This window comes from Pan paniscus, chromosome 1, assembly GCF_029289425.2.
Source record: "Pan paniscus chromosome 1, NHGRI_mPanPan1-v2.0_pri, whole genome shotgun sequence".
Taxonomy (NCBI): Eukaryota; Metazoa; Chordata; class Mammalia; order Primates; family Hominidae; genus Pan; species Pan paniscus.
Genome location: NC_073249.2, coordinates 181,386,123 through 181,410,712, shown reverse-complemented (window position 1 = coordinate 181,410,712; position 24,590 = coordinate 181,386,123). Strand labels below are relative to the sequence as shown.

Sequence of the window (24,590 nt, the reverse complement as noted above, 5' to 3'; positions counted from 1 at the left end):
TCCTCCTACTTCCATATTGTTGTGAGAATGAGTCTCTCTGTCTGGAATCCATTTTTCAAAGCTCTATAAATCCTTAAAAACTTGGCTCAAGAACACCTCCAAATCACAACAACAATAATAGCACCAAACATTTATATAGCATTTAGTGTGCCAGACATGTCCACATATTAAATCACCTAACTCTTTTTGTGTTTTTTAGAGACAGGGTCTCACTCTGTCACTCAGGCTGGAGTGCAGTGGCGTGATCATAGCTAACTGCAGCCTTGAACTCATGGGCTCGCACGATCCTCCCACCTCGGCCTCCAAAATAGCTGAGACTACAAGCATGCACCATCCCACCTGGCTAATTTTTAAATTTTTTGTAGAGATGGGGTTTCCTTATGTTGTCCAGGCTACTCTCGAACTCCTGGCCTCAAGCAATTCTTCTGTTTCAGCCTCCCAAAGGGCTGGGATTACAGGTGGGAGCCACTGTGCCTGGCCTGTCACTGAATTCTTAAAATAGCTCTTTGAAGTTGGTTATAAGAATCTCTAGCTCAGAGATGTAATTTCAAATATTTCCAATCACAATTAATCTTTCTCGAGGCGGGAGAATCACTTGAGGTCAAGGGTTCAAGACCAGCCTGGCCAACATGGAGAAACCCAATCTCTACCAAAAATACAAAAAAAATTAGCTGGGTGTAGTGGTGTGCACCTGTAGTCCCAGTTACTCAGGAGGCTGAGGCAGAAGAAAATTGCTTGAACCCAGGAGGCAGAGGCTGCAGTGAGCCGAGATTGTGCCACTGCACTCCAGCCTGGGTGACAGAGCAAGCCTCCGTTTCAAAAAAATAATAATAATAAAAAATAAACCTCTACTGGAGCATTTATTAGGCCCTGCCTTCTACATCAAGTTTTACCTAATGTCTACCTCTTCCATGATATTAAAAGGTTTTTGAGGGCAGGGATCCTGTGTGTGGAAGAGAATAGCTACTTGTTCAACAAATTGCTTCCCCTTTCCTCCTGAAGTAGATTACATTTCCCAGTGTTCATTATAGTTGGTTAAGACTGTAACACTAAGTTCTGGCCAGTGGTATATGGGCAGAAGTGATTATGTCATTTCTAGGCCTGTTCCATAAAACCTCAACACTATTTTCCACAGCTTCTTCCTTCATCTGCCAGCAGATGCAGAAGATCCAGTGGAGGAACCTGAGGCCCTCTTCTAGGTGAAAATGAGCTCTCCTTCCACCTCTACCCAACCTTCATTGGACTAGGACCTGAAAAAAAAACAAAAAAACAAAACAAGCCTTTAAGCCAATAGTTAGTCCACCTGGACAACATATACCATGTAGTTTTGTGCCTCTCCATATACTTAAAACATTGCCTTGTTCACAGTTAGTTCTCAGTATTCATTGAACTTAAATAAAAGTTGAAATTTTTTTTTTTTTTTTTTTTTTTTTTTTTTTTTTTTTTTTTGAGACAAGGTCTCCATCTTTTGCCCAGGCTGGAGTGCAGTGGCACGATCTTGGCTCACTGCAGCCTCCACCTCCTGGGCTCAAGCGATCCTCCCACCTCAGCCTCCCAAGTAGCTGGGACTACAGGTACGCACCACCACACCCAGCTAATTTTTGTATTTTTTTGAGATGGAGTTTTGCTCTTGTTACCCAGGCTAGAGTGCAGTGGCATGATCTCGGCTCACTGCAACCTCCACCTCCCAGGTTCAAGCAATTCTCCTGCCTCAGCATCCCGAGTAGCTGGGATTATAGGCATGCGCCACCACACCCAGCTAATTTTTGTATTTTTAGTAGAGATGGGGTTTCTCCATGTTGGTCAGGGTGGTCTCAAACTCCCGACCTCAGGTAATCCGCCCGCCTTGGCCTCCCAAAGTGCTGGGATTACAGGCGTGAGCCACCGCACCAGGCCTAATTTTTGTATTTTTGTAGAGATGGGGTTTTGTCATGTTACCCAGGCTGGTCTTGAACTCCTGTGCTCAAGCAATCTGCCTGCCTCAGCCTCCCAAATTGCTGGGATTTCACAGGCACGAAGACACTGCACCCTGCCAAAAGTTGAAATTCTTATTCCAAGGCAGGTCTTTTCCTAGGACCTACTATTAGCCAGCAGTCTCCAAAATGGGTAATGAGCCGCATTATCCGTTGGAGTATGGGAAGAAAATGAAAACTTTTACTTATTTTTGATAACAAGAGAAATTTCATTTTACTAATATTTAATTATGGGTTAATAGTAGCACATGGGGATGTGCTCAAAAATGCTTTCCTAATGGGATACTGAGGTAGGCAGACTAATGGCCCCCCAGAGATGTCTATGTCCTAATCCCCAGAACCTGTGACTGTGTCGCATTATATGGCAAGGGAAATAAATAAAAATTGTAGATGCAATTAAAGTTGCTGGTCAGAAGACTTTAAAAGAGAGATTATCCTGGATTATCACTGTGGGTCCAAAGTAATCACAAGGTCCTCATAGGTGGAAGAGGGAGGCAGAAGAGTCAATATCAGAGTGATGCAATGTGAGAAAGACTCATTGCTGGGTTTGAAGACGGAAGGGGTCTATGAGCCGAGGAATGCAAACAGCCACTGGCAGCTGAAAAAAGTAAGGAAATGGATTCTCCTCTAGAGCCTCCAGAGAGGAATGCAGCCCTGCTGATACCTTGATTTTAGCCCAGTGAGACTCTTGTCAGACCTCTGACTTATAGAACAGTAAGATAAAATAAACGTGTGTTGTTTTAAGCTACTAAGTTTGTGGTAATTCGTTATGATAGCCACAGAAAACTAATAATAGGTACATAATACAAAAAATTGTATGGGTCACTCCCCTGTGATATAACGTTAACAGATCTAAAACAAATTTTAGACTTTAACTCTTTGTAAACTAGCATAAGGAAAATAACATTAACATGTTCCTTGGTGGCATTCGCATTCAATCAGTCAAATATTTATCAAATTCACAGTTCTGTATAAAGCTCAGAGTTAAACATTAAAGCATAAATGTCCTCCCTCAAACTTTATTACCTAAACAAAGAAGTGAACGAAGAGCCAGGCATGGTGGCTCACACCTATAATCCCAGCACTTTGGGAGGCCAAGGCAGGTGAATCACCTGAGGCCAGGAGTTCAAGACCAGCCTGGCCAACATGATGAAACCCCATCTCTACTAGAAATATAAAACTTAACCGGATGTGGTGGCACACACCTGTAATCCCAGCTACTCAGGAGGCTGAGGCACAAGAATTGCTTGAAACCAGGAGGCGGAGGTTGCAGTGAGCCGGTATCATGCCACTGTACTCCATCCAGCCTGGACAACAGAGCGAGACTCTGTCTTAAAAAAAAAAAAAAGAAGTGAAGAAAGAGGTGTGACATAGTCTAAAACATATCTAGCTGTCCTTACTCTGATTTAAAAAACACTGACACTACTGGCCAAGTGTGGTGGCTCACATCTGTAATCCCAGCACTTTGGGAGGCCAAGGCAGGTGGATCACCTGAGGTCAGAAGTTTGAGACCAGCCTGACCAACGTGGTGAAACCCTGTCTCTACTAAAAATATAAAAATTAGCTGGGCGTGGTTGCAGCTGCCTGTAATCCCAGCTACTCAGTAGGCTGAGGCAGGAGAATTGCTTGGACTTGGGAGGCGGAGATTGCAGTGAGCCGAGATCTCACCATTGCACTCCAGCCTGGGCAACAAGAGCAAAACTCCATCTCAAAGAAATAATAATAATAAATAAATAAATAATAAAAATTAAAAAAACACTGACACTACTATTACTACTGTTCATGGACCTCCTGAAGGCTGAATAACAGCACCTGGTAGGAAGAGTTCTGGGGCCACTGTATCAAAGCTGTCAAGAAAATTACTTACTGCTTACCTACAATATACCTGGAAACTGTGCTAATTGCTTTATAAATATATTACCTGAGATGAAATTATCCCCACTTTATCATCTAGGAAAATGAGGTTTGGAGTATTTAAATGACTTGACAAAGGTTAAAGAGGGTACTGGAATCTGGATGTTTGGCTCCAAAGTCTGTGTTTTGCCTCGTGATAATGAGTAAGAAAGAAAAAAAGGCCAGTGGTTCAATAAAACCACTTTTGGTTTTTGATTCATAAAAAAGAACTGCCTATCTACGAACCAATGAAAATCTACCCGGTTTGCTTTACGAGGTTTTCTGCTGCCAACGTTGAGCAGTAAGCAGCATACATATCATAGGGGTTCTTCTGACCCATACTGGTCTTTCCAGAAAAATGTGATTCTAAAGGTTATGGTAACAACAATTAAGAGGCCTAAATAAACCTATAATACAATGTTAAAACGTGGACATACTTTTGATACTTATGTTTTCTAAAAGGCCTACATCTAAAACACTGAAACCTTGCTAATAACCGTTAAAAAAAAAAAAAAAGAAAAGAAAAGAGGCCAGGCACAGTGACTCACACCTGTAATCCCAGCACTTTGGGAGATCAAGGTGGGAGGACCACTTGAGGCCAGGAGTTCAGGATCAGTCTGGGCAACATAGTGAGACCCTGTCTCTAAAAAAATAAAAAAATTAAATTAGCCAGGCATGGTGGTGTGTGCTTGTAGTCCCAGCTACTCAGAAGACAGCCAGGAGGATCACTTGAGGTCAGAAGGTCAAGGCTATAGTGAGCTATGACCATACCACTGCACTTCTCTGCCTGGGCAAAACAGCAAGATCTTGTCTTTAAAAAAAAAAAAAAAAGAAAAAGAAAAAAGAAAAAGAAACAGATGCATGCAAAGATTGATGAAACCTAAATAAATTGGTTTACTATTTTTTCTTTTTTTTTTTTTTTGAGACTGAGTTTCGCTCTTGTTGCCCAGACTGGAGTGCAATGGTGCAATCTTGGCTGACCACAACCTCTGCTTCCTGGGTTCAAGCGATTCTCCTGCCTCAGCCTCCCGAGTAGCTGGGATTACAGGCATGCAGCACCACACCAAGCTAATTTTGTATTTTTAGTAGAGATGGGGTTTCTCCATGTTGGTCAGGCTAGTCTCAAACTCCCGACTTCAGGTGATCCGCCCACCTCGGCCTCCCAAAGTGCTGGGATTACAGGCATGAGCCAATGCATCCAGCCTATTCTTTTTTAAAAAGTATGTTTTTCCAGAATTTTTATCTAATTTCCTCTCATAATTTTGGAAGAAAGGGACCTGTAACATACTCTACCAGACTCCACTAACCTTTAACACGTAGCACAAAATAAATTGCTTTGCATTTTACTCCCAAATAATACAAAGATACCATCATTTCTTGGACTTGGGCTAGAAAAAAAAATCACCAATAACAACAACAAAAAGGCCAGGTATAGCAGCTCACACCTGTAATCCCAGTACTTTGGGAGGCTGAGGTGGGAGGATTGCTTGAGCCCAGGAGTTCAAGATCAGCCTGGGCAACATAGGGAGACCTCATCTCTACTAAATATCAAAAAATTAGCTGGGTGTGGGGCACGCCTGTGGTCCTAGCTACTCAGGAGGCTGAAGTGGAAGGCTTGAGCCTGAGAGGTTGAGACTACAGCGAGCCGTGCTGGAAAAAAAAAAAAGAAAGAAAGAAAGAAAAAAATGAAGAAGAAGAAAGAAGAAGAGAAGGCAATGGCTGAGATCTCAAGTCCCAGAAGAACTATGAATCTAAACCCATAAAAAGGCAGTAATATCCTCGGGTGAGTGCAGTTCAAACATGTTTTAGAGGTATTACATCATGGAAAACTGGTTGTGCTAGGTCTTAGATAGGAGAATTCATAAGGAAAACTCAGCTGAACAGACATTAACCACCAGAGTCTCACATCAGGTGACACTAAGCAGAGCTAGTTCAGTCTCGCTTTCTCCTTTTTGTCTTTGTTTTTTAACAGTCCAATTTTAAGACAGCCAAAGGCAGAACAAACATTGCTTAGCAATCAGATCATGTCAATAGCACTACACATAACAAGAGGCCCAATCAAGTTCATGGTCCAATTTTACTTTTTTGGGGTAAAGCAATACAAAGATCTAAAAAGTTAAAGTCAGATCTGCTTGCTTACAAATATTAGAACAGTTTAATAAATAGAAAACACCCAAGATTTCTGGAAAGAAAATATATACCCTCTATCTTGAATAACAAACTGAAATTAAACAAAGAATGAATTTATAAGTAGTTTAACAAAAATTATAAATCACATTGCTCAAAACTGCCATGCAAGCAAAAAAAAAAAAAAAAAAAAAAAAAAAAAACAAGTCTCCTGACAAAGGCAGAACTATTAATACATATACATACAGTGACTTTAAATATGGCCAAAAAGCTTTTTCTTAATCCAGGAAGTTCAAAAGAGAACTAATATCCACAAACTCAACTATTTAAGTTGTCTTCCCAAGCCCTGAAAAAGTTTCTTCTTCCTTTCCAAATTTCTCCTTTATTCTAAAATTACTTATAAATTTACACCAAAGTAACAAAATAGAAATATAGACTTCAATCTATGTGAGCACATTTCTGAAACAATACTCTCACAATGATTTATTTCTTCTCCCTCTCCCAAAGTGAATGAAATGTATGGAGGAAAGAAAATGTCAATCTACTAAGTATGTATCAAGCAATTAATATTTGCAAGGTTTGTGCTCTCCACAGATAAATATTAGAGTACTTGAAATTTTTGTAATGCCTGTCACATATATATTAAGTACAGTGCCATGCAAAGGGGATTAAGTGGGGGCTACAGAAATAAATGTGATGTTCCCTTCTTCAAGGGAACAAACGATGGTGATGTATAACATTTACTGAGCACCTAAGGACGTGTCAGACACTGTTCTAAATACTTTTACAGAGCTTATCTCATTTAATCCTTGTAAAAATATGTGATAAGTATATTTCTATTTTATTTAATTATTATTATTTTTTTTGAGATGTAGTCTCACTTGATCACCCAGGCTGGATTGCAGTGGCGCGATCTTGGCTCACTGCAACCTCCACCTCCTGGGTTCAAGCAATTCTCCTGCCTCAGCCTCCCGAGTAGCTGGGATTACAGGCATGCGCCACCACGCCGGGCTATTTTTGTATTTTTATTAGAGACGGGGTTTCACTATGTTGGCCAGGTTAGTCTCAAATACCTGAACTTAGGTGATCTGCCCACCTTGGCCTCCCAAAGTACTAGGATTATAGGCCTGAGCCACCACACCAGGCCTATTTCTATTTTAGAGATAAGAAAAATAAAGATTAAGTGGCTCACCTAAGGGCACACAATGAGCAAATGGCGGAGTCAGGGAGTGGATTTTTACCTCTTAAACTTTAAGCTATACAGCCTCAATATATGATACTTCAGATTATTGTGACAGTAGTAATAACAATAATAAAAAATAGTGACAGGTAAGATTTAGTGCCTTTGTACTGTGATCAATTCTTTATGTATATTATCTAATTTAATCTTCCCATCAAGCTGATACAGCAGTACTATTATTATTTCCTACTTCACAGGTAAGAAAACTGAGGTTATAGATATTTCACAATTTGCTCAAAATCCCCTAAATTACTACGAGGCACAACCATCCTGAATCTCTCCTTTGAATTCCAAACTTGTTTATCCAACTGCCAAGTTATATTTCCTGATCTCCCATTTCCAAAACTGTTCCCCACAATGTCTCCCCAGTACAGTTACTGGCAATTCAATTCTTCCAGTTGTTCAAGTCACAACCTAAGTAATCTGCACATGTGTATGGTGGTTTGAATTAAAAAATGAATAAATTTAAAGTTTAAAAATTGACAAACAAAAAACCTAATTAAGAGGCATCCTTTATGCCTCCTTCCCTTGTGCTAATATCCCTCACCGATTTCCTCTTTAAAAAATATTCAGGGCCAGGTGCAATGGCTTACACCTGTAATCCCAGCACTTTGGGAGGCCGAGGCGGGCAGATCGCTTGAGCTCAGGAGTTCAAAACCAGTCTGCACAACGTGGTGAAACCCCATCTCTAAAAAAAAAAAATATATATATATATATATATATATATATATATATATATATAATCTTAGTGTGTGTATATATTTACATATATATATATACACACACACACACAAATTAGCCAGGTGTGGTGGTGTATACGTGTAGTCCCTGCTACTCAGGAGGCTGAGGTGGGAGGATGATTTTAGCCCAGCAGGAGGCCAAGGCTGCAGTGAGCCATGATGGTGTCACTGCACTCCAGCCTGGGCAACAGAGCAAGACCCTGTCTCAAAAAAAAATCTCTATTTTTTCTTGGAGAAATAAGAAAAATTAAAAGAAAGAAGATATTCAGAACCCAGCTGGTTGCAGTGGCTCACACCTGCAATCCCAGTATTTTGGGAGGCCAGGGTGGGAGGACTGCTTGAGCCCAGAAGTCCAAGACCAGCCTGGCCAACATAGTGGGTCAGTCTGTCTCTATAAATAAATTAAAACAAAAAAATTACCCCAGTGTGGTGGTGCTCACCTGTAGTCTCAGCTACTTGGCAGGCTGAGGCAGAAGAATTGCTTGAGCCAGGGGTTGGAGGCTGCAATGAGCTGTGATCATGCCACTGCACTCCAACATGGACAACAGAGCAAGATCTTATCTCAAAATAAATAATTATGAACAGTATTTTAAAATTTCTCAATAAAATATTTTGAACCTAAAATTATGTGGTTGGCCTGCCAACTAAATGTTAGGGCTTTAGCCAACAAAAGACTTTACCAAATGAGTAAGAACTCAAAGTCTCCAGGGTGTGGTGGCTCATGCCTGTAATCCCAGCACTTTGGGAGGCTGAAGTGGGATGATCACTTGAGGCCAGGAGTTAGAGACCAGTTTGGGCAACATAGAGAGACCTTGTCTCTACAAAAATAAGACAATTAGCTGGGTGTGACACATTTAGGTGGTACACGCCTGTAGTACCAGCTGTTGTGAAGGCTGAGGCAGGAGGATCGTTTGAGCCCAGGAGGTTGAGGCTGCAGTAACCCATGATCACACCACTGCACTCCAGCCTGGGTGACAGAGCAAGGCTCTGTCTAAAAATAAAAATAAAAATAAAAAAATTCAAAACCCAACTCCTCTTCACCTTTACTACCACCATGTGGTCCCAGTCATCATGAGCTCTATCTAGATGATTGCAATAGCCTCCTTAAGTAACTTAAGTTACACACTTACATAGCTTCAAATAGGCATATAATAAAAAATAACAGTCCCCTACCCTGCCCACACCACATTGAATCACCTCCTCAGAGGGAACCACTTTCAACTCTTTTTAGCTATTTATTCTATTTACCTTCATACATCTAGCTAACATACACTGCCATTTCTGACCTTATCTACTGATTTTACAGTGTAGCAGCTGAGGATTTAGCATTCTTAAATATTTCCCTTCCAATATTGTTATAAGATAATTTGGGGTAAAATTGACATTCAGGGGAAAAAAATCAAGACTCAGGATTACATCGTTAAAATTATTATTATTTTTTAGAGACAGGGTCTTGCTCTGTCACCCAGGCTAGAGTGCAGCAGTGTGATTACAGCTCACTGAAACCTTGAACTCTTGGGCTCAAGAGATCCTCCCACCTCAGCCTCCTGGGTAGGTAGGACCACAGGTGGTGGCCCCACAATGGGTTTTTTTTGTTTTTTTAATCTTTTGCTGAGACAGGGTCCCACTATGTTGCCCAGGCTGGTCTCAGCCTCCCAAAGTGCTAGGATTATAGGTGTGAGCCACCGTGTCTGGCCAGCATTTACATTATTATGACTGATTATAATCACTATGAGGCCAAGTACTATATTATGATTTCACTTTATTTCTTCTATAATTGTTTGTATTTTACCCCTTTTTTCATTTGCTTAGTTATCACATGCTATCATGGTTTGGTTGTGTCCCACCCAAATCTCATCTTGAATTGTAGCTCCCATAATTCCCATTTTGGAGGGACCTGGTGGGAGGTAATTGAATCATGGGGACAGGTCTCTCCCATGCTGTTTTCGTGATAGTGAGTAAGTCTCACGATATCTGATAGTTTTATAAAGGGGAGTTCCCCTGCACATGTTCTCTTGCCTGCAGCCATGTAAGACGTTCCTGTGCTTTTCCTTCATCTTTTGCCATGACTGTGAGGCCTCCCCAGCCACGTGGAACTACGAGTCCATTAAACCTCTTTCCTTTATAAATTACCCAGTCTTGGGTGTGTCTTTATTAGCAGCATGAGAAAGGACTTATATGCATGCCTACTGCTACTTCTTTCCAAAGCCTCCAACGAAATTGTAAAATTCTTCTGAATATGGATTTCCACCCTGCCAAACATATCAGGAAATACATAAGTTCTTTCCTCACACCCCCACTTCCCAACATCTCTCCTGAATCTTGTAATCCTTCGAATCCAACCTGAACTGCTTATTTTGTAGACTGTTGCACAACAGTCATCCTGGGACTTCCCATTACCTTTATACCCGCTTCTTTTTAGGTCTCAAGGCTTCCTTTTTATTTTTATTAGGGTGTTTTGTTTACTTCCCTGTTTTGAAGGGACACATCCTCCAATAGCATCATGAGAAGGGGCTCATGAGAGGCAAATTTTTTGACAATTTGCCTATCTAAAAATATCTTCACTCTACTCTCATGCTTGATTGGTAGTTCAGCTGGACATAGGATTCTAAGTAGGAAATCATTTTCTCTCAGAAAGCATCTTCCATTGCTCTAGCTTTTTTGTATGGGATTTTTTTTTAAATTTTTTCCTCTGTGGAAATGTTTAGAATATTTTTATTACCCATATTCTAAAATTTCATAATGATATGCTCTGGGTGGCTGTTTTTTCATTCATTGTGCTGGGCCCTTTCAATCTGGAAGCACATGTCCTTTGGTTCTCCCCTCCAGGTATCAGCCAGGCCCAGCACAATGGGTTAGTCTGCATACTGAATGGTGAGAACTCAAAGAGCATGAGCCTATGGCTCATATAAAAAATGTTTTATTTTTATTATATTGCCAAAGCCAAATACTTCTGAGAAAGGTTGTCATTTTTTAAAAACTGTCTTCCTTTATTTGGGTCTATTCATTTTCTCCAGGAAAAAATCCATCAATTTCCTGGCAAGTGGCAGGGTTGAGGGTAGGATAGGAATGATTCTTGCCTGCCTGAGAGCCAGGTGATGGAAGGTGACTAGAAGTCTTATGAGCCTCACCATTCCAGTATGCAGACTATCCCCCCATCTCCTCTTTTAGGTATTGCATTCTTCCCCATATTCTATCAGATGTTCACTAGTATGAAGTATTTCTGGTTCAATTTTTCTCCAAAAATAAACCATGTCTTATTGGGGTGGGTGATATTTAACTGATTAGTTACAAGAAATGGGGATGTTGACTTTCAGGCCCAGTTACCCCTTAAAAGACTTTGAATAGCCCTCTTATTTTTAGCCCAAGCCTGACACCCACCTTCAGTTCCTGAGCTTTTATAAGTTTCTGTGATGCAAACCGGCTTGGTTCTAATTGGCATCAGCTTCTAGAGATACTACACTACAGGCACTACAAATACAGTGGTGAAAAAGATAAACTTCTACCCTCAGAGAGCTCATTCAATACTGGAGGCTTTAAGCAATAGGTAAACAAATGAATAAGCTTCTTTTCAGAAGTAATGAGAACTTGTAACAAATATCGATGTCTATTTTAGACTAGTCAAAAAGATTTCTTTGAGGAGGGGCTATCTCAGCAGAAGTATATCATATGATTCTGGAATAAAGTAAGTACAAAGGCCCTGAAGCAGGGGAAAAAGCTTAATGTGTCTGAGAAACAAGAAGGTTAGTGAGTGTGGTTAGAATGATGTAAGAAAAAGGAAGAATGATTGGAAATATGGTCAGAGCCACGTAGGCCAAATCATTTAGGGCCTGATAGGTTAAAGCCCAGAGTATGAACTTTGAAGAATGACAAAAAGCTGTATTAGGAAATTCAGAAGGGAAATGACATAATCTGATTAACCTTCTTAAAATTCAATCTGGCTATTGTGGGGTAAAAGGGGAAGACAAGAGATCAATTAGGATGGTTGGGCTAGAGTAGTAAGTGTAGAGGTAAATAGACTCAGGACATATTTTGAAGATAATGCTGAACTACTTGATGGTTTGAAATAGGGTGTAAGAGAAAGATAATAAGAATGGTAAGTTTTTGGCTCAAGTGATAGATGAATGGTGGGAGAGGTCTGGAAAGAAGAAAGGGAGTGCGGCAGGAAATTAATAGTGGTCCATAATGGGTACTCAATAATTAGTAATCATTGTTTATATTAAAAATCTTCAGCCAAGACACAGTGGCTCACACCTGTAATACCAGCACTTTGGGAGGCCAACGGGGGCAGATCACTTGAGGCCAGGAGTTTGAGACCAGCCTGGCCAACATGGTGAAATCCTATCTCTACTAAAAATACAAAAATTAGCTGGGTGTGGTGGCACATGCCTGTAATCCCAGCTACTCGGGAGGCTGAAGCACGAGAACCTGGGAGGCGGAGGTTGCAGTGAGCAGAGATCATGCCACTGTACTCCAGCCTGGGTGACAGAGTGAGACTCTGTCTCAAAAAAAAATTAAGATCACCTTACAGGCTAGTGTTACAAAAGATGCTTTGTGAACTCTCTTGAGAGTCTTTCACCTAGTTACCCACCAGGATTACAATGATAAAATCAGAGAGATCCACTTTATTATTTTTTTTTCAACCTTCAACAGATGCAAAAAAACATTTTAGGCTGGGAGCAGTGGCTCACGCCTGTAATCCCAGTACTTTGGGAGGCCGAGGCAAACGGATCACCTGAGGTTAGGAGTTCGAGGCCAGCCTGGCTAACATGGTGAAACCCTGTTTCTCCTAAAAATACAAAAAATTAGCTGGGCATGGTGGCACGTGCCTGTAATCCCAGCTACTCGGGAGGCTGAGGCAGGAGAATCACTTGAACCTGAGAGGCAGAGGTTGTAGTGAGCTGAGATTGCACCATTGCACCCTAGCTTGGGCAACAAGAGCGAAACTCCAACTCAAAAAAAAAAATTTTTTTTTTAAAACACTGCCCATTTATTCTGGAACACACTCCACATCCACATTCACTCACCCTTAAGATATTTTAAAAACCTGATTATTTAAAAATTGTTCAACATTTAATTCAATGTGATTTCTTATTTATATATTTATTTATTTTATTTTTTATTTTTTTTTAACATACACGGTCTCACTATATCACCCAGTCTGTGTTTCAGTGGCACAACTGAAACCACCTTTGCAAAAGAGAAATCTGACATCGTTAACTCTATCTTGCCTCCAACCTCAAGCTGTTTGTCTTTGGTCATTCCTGGGCATAGGCCAAGCTAACTTTGGGAGAAATTTAGTTTACAGTTTAACCTTAAAGCAAGGATGATAATAGCCCTTCCCAAAACTAAACTACCTTTGTAAAACTAAGGAAAGGCCACAAGGTTAGGATTATGGGAGGGGAGAGAATTCTGCTAAAATGTAGGTATAGTTCTACAATTTCTTACTGCTTGGGAGTCATGTGGCTAGAGATCACAAGATTTGTGACTTCTCTAACTGCTCCTATAGATAACATCACTATTATAGAACCTAAGACTGGTTTTCTGAGAGATTTTTTCAGACTGACCCCACCCAGACTCATGACTCATGACTCAACTGGTCCTGTAGCCCAGCCTTCCCCAACCTTTTTGGCACCAGGGACTGGTTTTGTGGAAGACAATTTTTCCACAGACTCGGGTGAGGGTCAGGTGGAGGGATGGTTTTGGGATGAAACTGTTCCACCTGAGATCATCAGGCATTTGATTCTCATAAGGGACGTGCAACCAAGATCCCTCGCATGCACAGTTCACAACAGGGTTCACGCTTCTATGAAAATATAATGCCACCGCTGATCTGACAGGAAGCAGAGCTCAGGCAGCAATGCTTGCTCACCTGTTCACCTCCTGCTGTGTGGCCCAGTTCCTAACAGGCCACAGGCTGATACCGGTCCATAACCTGGGGGTTGAGGACTCCTGCTGTAGCCCTACACAGAGGCACACTCAGCGCACAAGGACTTTTCCACACCCCCAATTAATCAGCAGCACCCATTCCCTCAGCCCTGCCCACCAAATTGTCCATAAAAACTCTAACCTCTAGAGGGCTTCAGGAAGACTGATTTAAGTGATAACTGCCTCTTTGGCATGGCTGGCCTTGAGTCAATTAAACTCTTTCTTACTGCAATGCCACGATCTCAGGGAATTGATTTTGTCTGTGCAGCTGGCAGGAAGAAGCCATCATAGCTCACTACTCCTAGGCTCAAATGGATCCTCCCACCTCAGTCTCCCAAGTGCTCGGATTATAGGTGTAAGCCACCATGCCCTGCCTCAATGTGATTTCTAACAACTGATCTGGTCCATTCTCATTAAACAGAAGAAATCAAAGCACAGAGGTTAAATAACTTGTCCTAGAGAATATAATTAGGAAATTGTGGAGCTGTGTGAATTGTACAAGAGAAAGAGTGGAAGAAAAGGCTGGAAAAACAGACTGAACCTTAACTGTCAGTCTAAATAATTTTTGACTCGATTTTGAAACCAATGTGAGCCACAAAAAGTTTTAAGAAATAAACTATACAACCAGAGCTGAGTATCAGGAAGAGTGAAAAAGAGGGCAAAGAGACAGGGAAAATAATTCACTCCAGGTGAAAGTGAAGAAGGCTGAATTACAGCCCACATATACGGGAAGGAATAGATGCAAAAGCCTTTGAATATTTAGAATCACAGCTTAGCTTCTCATTAGAAGCAAGGAATACATGATAACCAAAAATGGCTGGAATTTTTCAGGATGGATAACTGGAAAGATGGCTGTCTTAATAACTGAGACTGGGAAAATATCCTGCCATATTCTCACAGCATTAGCTAATGCTAGTCTATTTCCTACATAGTATAGTTTACTTCTTAAGGAGACTCTCTGGGAGACAAGAAGCCTCTATTTCTCTTGCATTAATCATGATATTACCTAGCACAGGGAGGGACTGAGTAGTTCCAAGCAAATATTTGTGAATTGAAGGCATAGTCTTCAATTTCATATTTGGTGAATTGAAGGCATATTTGGTGAATTGAAGGAGACTAAAAGAAATATTAAATTTCTCATGGCATAAATAACAAAAAAGAGAGACCCAGTGCAGTGGCTCAAGCCTATAATCCCAGCATTTTGGGAGGCCGAGGTGGGAGGATTGCTTGAGCTCAGGAGTTCGAGACCAGCCTGGGCAATATAGTGAGAACTTTCTCTACAAAAAAATTTTCAAAGTTAGCCAAGTGTGGCGGCATACGCCTGCAGTCCCAGCTACTCAGGAGGCTGAGGTGGGAGGATTGCTTGAGCCCAGAAGGCAGAGATTGCAGTGAGCCTGGGCAACAGAGTGAGGCCCTGTCTCCGGGTCGTGGGGAGGTATGAGAACAAATCTGAGTGTATAGTTCCTCAAAAAGGCCACTGGGGAGTGGAAGTGAGTGGGGCATAGAACTGGGTTACAGATCTTGAGCATAAGACTTCCTGGCGTAAACAACCTTATTCACAAGAGACCTGAACAATCAGTCCCTGCATTCAACAAAGTACTTTATTGTTCCTTTTTTTAACTGATAACTTTGAGCAACTGATGATAAAATAACCAATCTTCACTGGGCCCATGTATAAACAGAATACACACACATGAACAAAATTTACACAAGTACTACCTCTATGACTTACCAGGCCCACACTTTTCCTCCCAAATAGAAATCTTAGGAGGAAGGGAGATAAAGGGAAAAAGGGAAACTAGGAGGTTGGGGTCAAGAAAAAGAGAACTACAAAGGTTCAGCTCACTCACTCCTGCTGGGCACACAATAGCTCTGGCAGAAGAGAACCAAGGTATGCCCAGAGGATTAAATGCCTACCACCTGGCAGATCATGCAGATAGGCTTCTTTCCCAAGTAGCCTTTCCAAAGCACTAACAGAAGAATTTTCAACTCATTCTCTTTCTTTCTTTCTTTCTTTCTTTCTTTCTTTCTTTCTTTCTTTCTTTCTTTCCTTCATTTCTCTCTCTTTCTTTTAAGCAAGAGACCTTTTCTTCAAAACTCTTATACAGAAGTTCAATATAAAAAAGATAAAAAGTGGAACTGTTCTGACTAGATGAAGCCAAGAGAACAGAAGTCTCATCTACTCAGCAACCTCCCATACCCGGGGCCAGCACCTGAGAAGGCACATCTGTGTAATCCTAGGGTTCCAAGAGATGGATTCTTCCCAATGTAGATCTAATCTCAATTTGGGGAAAAATTCTGGTTCATACTTCTGCACCTATAAAAGAAAGCTTATAATGTTTACAGCTTGAAAATAGACTAAGAGCCATACTAACAAATAGTAACCAAAAAATTTAAATCCTAAGTATTAACAGCAAATTGCTAAGACAACCAGAAAGCATTTAGAAAATACAAATTCTAAGAACCTTGAGAATAAAACATAGTCATGCTTAGTTTGGCATTTAAGGAGTCACAGGGAAGTATAATAAATGTTTCCATTACATTAATACTCGTCTGGGTAACAAAAGCCAAAAGGACTTTGTTTGCTCTAGGCCACTGGTTAGAATAATTTCCTTTTGTTGTCTTCAAAATATATAATGAAAGTGAAGACATAAAAACATAAATGATATAAATAATTAGAAGCTTCTTTTAAAAAGTAATCCATTTCAGGCTTTTAAACCACAGTATCTTTGAGACAGATGGCTTATGCAGAACAAAAATGGTCACCATCAGAGGGCAAACCCACGTGGTTAACAATAATTACATTCTCATGTATTATACTTGCAGTGTGACAGTTCCTGTGCCAGAGGCTTTATATATATCATCTCATTTGTGGGCTTATTGGGAAGATTTAGATAGACTGAATGCTACCTTTCATACATTAGAAAACTTGGCTGAGAGCAAAGAACATTACTTTTTTAAGTTAAGGGGGATGAGGGTGGAGGTGGGGATCATTCCTAAGCAATAGGATCAAAAGGAGATAAGCTAAGAAAGTACATCAAGGAGATATGGAATAGGAATGGTAATGTTGGTCTCATCACAACCCTACATGTTTCTAGGCTGGAATACATATACCCGTAGCAAAGCAAAGGCAAAGATGTAGGTAACCCAGCATTATCAAATACAGTAGGCACTAGCTTCATGTGGCAATTTAAATTTAAACCAATCCAAATAAAATTTTAATTTCTTGTTTGCATTAGCAATATTTCTGTGCTTATTAGCCACATGTGGCTACTGGACAGCAGAAATATAGAACATTTCCATCACTGCAGAAGGTTCTATTGGACAGCAATGCTTTAGTAGAAAAACGTTGAATCTATTAAAAGCAGCAGTAGGCACTCAACAAGTGTTTGGTGAGTAAATGAATAAAAAAAAGATAGGTGCTTTGTGGACACTGCTGCCACCACCGGGAGCCCCGTACTATCAGCCATGGTCAACCCCACCATGTTCTTCAACATCACAGTCAAACAGCAAGCCCTTGGGCCACGTCTCCTTCAAGCTGTTTGCAGACAAGGTTCCAAAGACAACAGAAAACTTTTGTGTTTTCTGACCACTGGAGAGAAAGGATTTGGTTATAAGGGTTCCTGCTTTCACAGAATTATTCCAGGGTTTATGTGTCTGGTTGGATGGCAAGCATGTGGTCTTTGGCAAGGTGAAAGAAGGCATGAATATTGTGGAGGCCATGGGGCACTTTGGGTCTGGGAATGGCAAGACCAGCAAGGAGATCACCATTGCTGACTGTGGACAACTCTAATAAATTTGACTTGTGTTTTATTTTAACCACCAGACCATTCCTTCTGTAGCTCAGGAGAGCACTCCTCCACCCCATTTGCTCGCAATATCCCATAATCTTTGTGCTTTCGCTGCAGTTCCCTTTGGGTTCCATGTTTTCCTTGTTCCCTTCCATGCATAGCTGGATTGCAGAGTTAAGTTTATGATTACGAAATAAAAACTAAATAACAACAACAACAACAACAAAGGCTATAATAGGCCACTGAAAGAAGCAGGCAGAGGAAAAGAAACTAATAATAATAGCTAACATTTACTGAGCACTTACCACATACCAGGTACTATTCTAAGTGATTTACGTGTACTAATTTAATTAATCTTCAATAACAACTCCGTAAAATATTTACTGTCATTACCCTCATTTTATAGATGGGAAAACTAAGGCTTAGAGAGGTTAACTAAACTTTCCTAAGATCCAGGATTTGAATCCAGGCAGTTTGATCTAGAATCTAGAGCAAGCTTGTCCAACCCACAGCCCATGGGCCACATGTAGCCCAGAATGGCTTTCAATGTGGCACAACACAAATTCATAAACTTTCTTAAAACACTATGAGATTTTTTTTTTTGCAATTGTTTGTTTTAGCTCATCAGCTATTGTTAGTGTTAGTGTATTTTATATGTGACCCCAGATAATTCTTCTTCCAATATGGCCCAGGGAAGCCAAAAGATTGGACACCTCTAATCTAGAGCCTTCTTTTTTTTTTTTTTTTTTTTTTTTTGAGACAAGCTCTGGCTGTATCACCCAGGCTGGAGTGAAGTGGTGTGATCTCAGCTCACTACAAGTTCTGCCTCCTAGGCTCAAGCCATCCTCCCACCTCAGCCTCTAAAGTCGCTAGGGCTACAGGCGCACACCACCATGCCCAGCTAATTTTTGTATTTTTTGTAGAGAAAACCATGTTTTCTCTACAAAAACCATGTTTTCTCTACAAAAAATACAAAAGAAAACATGGTTTCACCATCTTGCCCAGGCTGGTCTTGAACTTGTGAGCTCAAGGGATCTGTCTGCCTCGGCTTCCCAAAGTGCTGGGATTACAGGTGTGGGCACACCCAACCTAAAGCCTTCATTTTTAATCATACTATAGTACTACTTTTTAAAATAGATCAAACATAAATGTATACAGTGTAGAATGATTAAATCAAGCTAATTAACATATCTATTACCTCACATCATTTTTTGTGGTGACATATTTAAAATTTACTCCTATTCCTGGATCATATAGCAGTTCTATTTTCTGTTTTTGGAAATATACATTATTATTAACTATAGTCACCATACTGCACAACAGATTTCAGAAATGTATTCCTCCTATGTAACTGAAACTTTGTGTCTCTGACCAACTTCCCCCTATTTCCTCCCCCATCCCATCCACTCACCCCATCCTCTGGTAACCACCATTCTTCTCTCCACATTTTTTTTTTTTTTTTGAGACAGAGTCTTGCTCTGTCACCCAGGCTGGAGTGCAGTGGTGCGATCTCGGCTCACTGCAACCTCCGCCTCTCGGGTTCAAGTGATTCTCCTGCCTCAGCCTCCTGAGTAACTGGGACTACAGGTGTGTGCCACCACACCCGGCTGATTTTTTGTATTTTTAGTAGAGATGGGGTTTCACCGTGTTAGCCAGGATGGTCTCGATCTCTTGACCTCGTGATACACCCACCTCAGCCTCCCAAAGTGCTGGGATTACAGGCATGAGCCACTGCACCCAGCCTCTTCTCTCTACTTCTATGAGATCGACTTTTTTAGAGTTCATACATAAATGAGATCATGAGTTATTTGTCTTTCTGTGTCTGGCTTATTTCATTTAGTGTAACATCCTCCAGGTTCATCCAAGTTGTCCCAAATGACAGTATTTCCTTCTTTTTTGTTGTTTTTTGAGACAGTTTCGCTCTTGTTGCCCAGGCTGGAACGCAATGGCGCAATCTCAGCTCACTGCAACCTCTGCCTCCCAGGTTCAAGCGATTCTCCTGCCTCAGCCCCCTGAGTAGCTGGGGTTACAGGCATGCACCACCACACCTGGCTAATTTTATATTTTTTAGTAGAGACAGGGTTTCTCCATGTTAGTCAGGCTGGTCTCGAACTCCCGACTCAGGTGATCCACCTGCCTCGGCCTTCCAAGCTTTTAGTTTGATGCAATCTCATTTGTCTATTTTTGCTTTTGTTGCTTGTGCACATCCAAAAAATTGTCTACCCAATCTCATGGAGATTTTTCTATTATGTTTTCTTTTTTTTTTTGAGACAGAGTCTCGCTCTGTCGCCTGGGCTGGAGTGCGGTGGCGCGATCTCGGCTCACTGCAAGCTCTGCCTCCAGGGTTCACGCCATTCTCCTGTCTCAGCCTCCCGAGTGGCTGGGACTACAGGCACCCGCCACCACACCTGGCTAATTTTTTATATTTTTAGTAGAGACGGGGTTTCACCGTATTAGCCAGGATGGTCTCGATCTCCTGACCTCGTGATCCGCCCACCTCGGCCTCCCAAAGTGCTGGGATTACAGGCGTGAGCCACCGTACCCAGCACACGTTTTCTTTTAGTAGTTTTACAGTTTCAGGTTATACTATACCATTTTATTATATAACAAGTATATCTAAAGATTTTGCTGTAATGGAATAAAATTTATTTAAAGTCAACTTTCCATGCATTTGCTAGTTCAGTTCACAGTGAAGAGAGTAAGAAAAGGAATGATAAAATAAAAAGATTAGCAGGAAAGATGCCAAAATGCTAATACTAGTTTTAGCCCTACATGCTGAGATTAAGGGCAAGTTTTATTTTCTTTTTCTTACTAATTCTATTTTCTAAATGTTTGCATTGCAATTATGTATCACTTCTGTAATAATAAAAAAATTAAAATATTACTTCTTAAGCTAGATATTACTTAAAATATGATCATCTTAAAAATTCCTAAGCAGAATATCAAAGCCTCATCTACCTCACTCTCAAACATGGTGGAAGCCCCCTAACTGATCTCTTTGCTACCAGTCTCTCTAACACTAAACCATTCTGCATCTTGTCATCAATTACCTTATCATTCTAGTTTCTGCTCAGAATCCAATCACAGATCATAAACTACAATCCTTTGGATTTATGCAAAGCATTTCTGGATAATTTGACCCAATTCTACTTTTCCACCTTTATCTACCAATACTATCCTATCAAATCCTCAGTTCTTCTAAGAGAAGCCTGGTAGAAAGAACATAGGCCTTAGAGGAGACTTTGGCCCATACATAATCTCTTGGCCTCAATGGAGAGTGAGTGTGAAGATGAAATCTTTAAATAAGTAACACACCCAGTATACAACATGCCTTCAATAAATGGTCATTATTATTATTGTCATTATTAGCCAAATAGGATTTTATTCACTGACTCCTCAAAAAGCTTTGCATTTTTATATCTGTGCTTTCTATATCACTATTTGCTCTGAGTTCCTCCCCTATCTTCTAAAATCCTTTTAAAAATCAAGGTTCATTATTATGCACGACATGCCTGCATCAAAATATTTTATGTAACCCATAAGCAGATATACTTACTATGTAATCACAAAAATTAAAAGTAATTTAAAAAAAAATTCAAAGTCCGGTTCAAGTCCCCTCCTAGAAGGCTTCCCTGACCCCTTTTTTTTTTTTTTTTTTTTTTGAGACAGAGTCTTGCTCTGTTGCCAGGCTGGAATACAGTGGCGCAATCTCAGCTCACTGAAACCACTGCCTCCCAGGTTCAAGAGCTTCTCCTGCCTCAGCCTCCCGAGTAGCTGAGACTATAGGTGCATGCCACCACACCCAGCTAATTTTTGTATTTTTAGTAGAGACGGGGTTTCACCATGTTGGCCAGGATGGTCTCGAACTCTTGACCTTGTGATCTGCCTGCCTCAGCCTCCCAAAGTGCTGGGATTACAGGCGTGAGCCATCACGCCCAGACTTCCCTGACTCTTCAAAGTTAATATGACCCCTCACTCATTTGAACTCCTAAGGCACTTAAGAGTTTATTCTACTCAAATGGTGGTGTCTTAGTTAATTTATTAGTTCTCTTTCCATCAATGTAAGTAGAGCAAGTAAAGTATAAATTCCTTGCTAGCAGACACTCTATTTTATATATATCTTGATATCTTTCTGATGTCTGAATATATCACCAGGCATATAGTAGATGCTCAAAAAATGTGTTAATCTGGCCAGGTGCAGTGGCTCACACCTGTAATCCCAGCACTTTGGGAGGCCGAAGCAGGTGGATTACCTGAGGTCAGGAGTTCAAGACAAGCCTGGCCAACGTGGTAAAACCCTGTCTCTACTAAAAATACAAAAATTAGCTGGGTGTGATGGCGAGTGTCTGTAATCCCAGCTACTTGGGAGGCTGAGGCAGGAGAATCGCTTGAACCCAGGAGGTGGAGGTTGCAGAGAGCTGAGATCGAGCCATTGCACTCCAGCCTGGGCGACAAGAGTGAAACTCTGTCTCAAAAAAAAAGTGTTAATTTGACTTATAAATTTGAAAGAAAGTCACCACAATAAAAATACTGGCTGAATATTTTTGTAGTAGACTAGGAAGCCAATAATTCTATATAAGGATAAGACGTTTCAAGTAAGCAGTATAATTTAATTCCATAATTTAATACCATTGACCAAACATGTAAGTCATACTTAAGCCATATGAGTTCTCTCTAGCCTAATATAAACATACAAAAAATAGCAATAAATGACCCTAAGTAAATAGTACTTTAAACTTTACAAAGCATCCTGCACATAAACCCTAACTAAATATACATTGAATTAAATTGTCTTATTTGGTCTCATTTAAAAATATACTGGCCAGGTGTGGTGGATTACACCTGTAATCCCAGCCTGAACAACACAGTGAGACCTTATCTCATTTAAAAAAAATTTTTTTTAACAAAATCATTTTTGTTTTTAAGATAGGGTCTCACTCTGTCACTCAGGCTGGAGTGCAGTGCTGCGATCATGGCTCACTGTAGCTGTGAACTATTGGCTCAAGAGATCCTCCCACCTCAGCCTCCCGAGTAGCTGAAACTACAGGCACATGCCATTATACCTGGCTAATTTTTTTTGTTGTTTGTTGTTGTTGTTGTTTGTAGAGATGGGGTTTCACCATGTTGCCCAGGCTGGTCTTAAACTCCTAGGCTCAAGAGATCCACCCACCTTGGCCTCCCAAAGTACTGAGATTACAGGCATGAGCCATCATGCCTGGCCAAATAAAATTTTTTTTTTTTTTTTTTTTTGAGACGGAGTCTTGCTCTGTCACCCTGGCTGGAGTGCAGTAGCGCAATCTCAGCTCACTGCACTAGGTTCCCAGAGGGAACCTCCGCTTCCCGGGTTCAAGCAATTCTCCTGCCTCAGCCTCCCAAGTGGCTGGGACTACAGGCACGTGCCACCACGCCCGGCTAACTGTTTTTTTGTATTTTTAGTAGAGATGGGGTTTCACCATGTTAGCCAGGATGGTCTCAATCTCCTGACCTCATGATCCGCCTGCCTCGGCCTCCCAAAGTGCTGGGATTACAGGCGTGAGCCATCGCGCCCAGCCAAATTTTTTTTAAAAAGAAAATATACTTGCCTGACTAAAATATCAAAATAATTAAGGCAAGAAAGATTCAGATACGGATTATTAAAAAGTGACAATTACATAAACTTATAAAAATAATTCTCCACTTTGGGAGGCCAAGGAGGGTGAATTGCTTGAGCCCAGGAACTTGAGACCAGCCTGGGCAAATGGTGGAACTCTGACTTTACAAAAAATGTGAAAATTAGTTGGATGTGGTGGTGCGCCTGTAGTTCCAGCTGCTCAGGAGTCTGAGGTGGGGAAGCTCAACTGGGCCCTGGAGGTCAAGGCTGCAGTGAACCATGATCATGCCACTATACTCCAGCCTGGGTGACAGAGTGAGACCCTATCTCAAAAAAATAACAATTCTCAAAGGCAAAATGTGTCTCCTCAAGTGAGTGCTAAAAGTTAAGGATAGATAACTTGAGGGTGTAATTTTACATTTATTGCCACTCATTGATTTAATTACAATTTCCCAAAAAGTAATCAGGAAAAGTAAATAACCACATAAAGACCAATCTCTCCTCTTTGATAAATTACCAGTCAGCAATAGAAAACAATTGTTCTAATGAGCTGCTACTAATGTTCTAATGAGAGTAAAGCAACTTAAGAGATAAAGGAAGTTGCTTTATTAAATGCAGTTAATTACCAATAAATTAAGTCTCAATGGGTAGAAAACGACCTAGAGTACCACTAAACCCCAGCAAGATAGATTCAGCATGATAAATCCTGAATCCCTCCTTTTTTTCCTATTAGTGCTATTCTAGCAAGCCTCCAATGTTTCAGTTTTCTCATTGATCAGAAGGAAGGAAAAGCCATTACCTAAGGATGTTGGGATGGGAGAGTCTATTCATGAGCTGTACTTCTTTCAGCATGTTTGCCCGGTTACTGTTCAACGTGTTCATCTTAAGAGCCATCACCTGACCAGAAGCTCGGTGTCGTACCTAGAATATTAAATAGAACAAGAAAAGAGGGTCAAGGGCAATAGTTATATGTGAGGTCAACATCTCCAAATGTACAATATGCCAAGATATTTTTGTGCCACTTTAGATAAAATATACATCTAATTACATTAAAGTATCACTTCCATGAATGAAGATGAATTATTCTACCCAAGAACAGTATTATTTCACATTGAGTTGGCCAGAAAAACACTGTTACTAACATCTCAAGAAAACATGTCTGATATACACCATGGAATACTATGCAGTCATAAAAAGGAATGAGGTCATGTCCTTTGCAGGGACATAAATGAAGCTGGAAGCCATCATCCTCAGCAAATTAACACAGGAACAGAAAACCAACACTCCATGTTTTCACTCATAAGTTGG

General features: G+C 40.7%; 1 protein-coding gene across 5 annotated transcripts in view; it reads right to left on the bottom strand.

Moving 5' to 3' along the window:
* The window catches only part of TESK2 (testis associated actin remodelling kinase 2), a 147,679-nt gene that overhangs the window by 53,986 nt on the left and 69,103 nt on the right, over window positions 1-24,590 (bottom strand). For all 5 annotated transcript variants that reach the window (XM_003812778.5, XM_034963725.3, XM_055093841.2 and 2 more), the window contains one exon: window positions 24,082-24,203. In XM_003812778.5, the coding sequence (XP_003812826.1) occupies window positions 24,082-24,203 (122 nt within the window). The remainder of the gene's footprint in view (window positions 1-24,081; window positions 24,204-24,590) is intronic.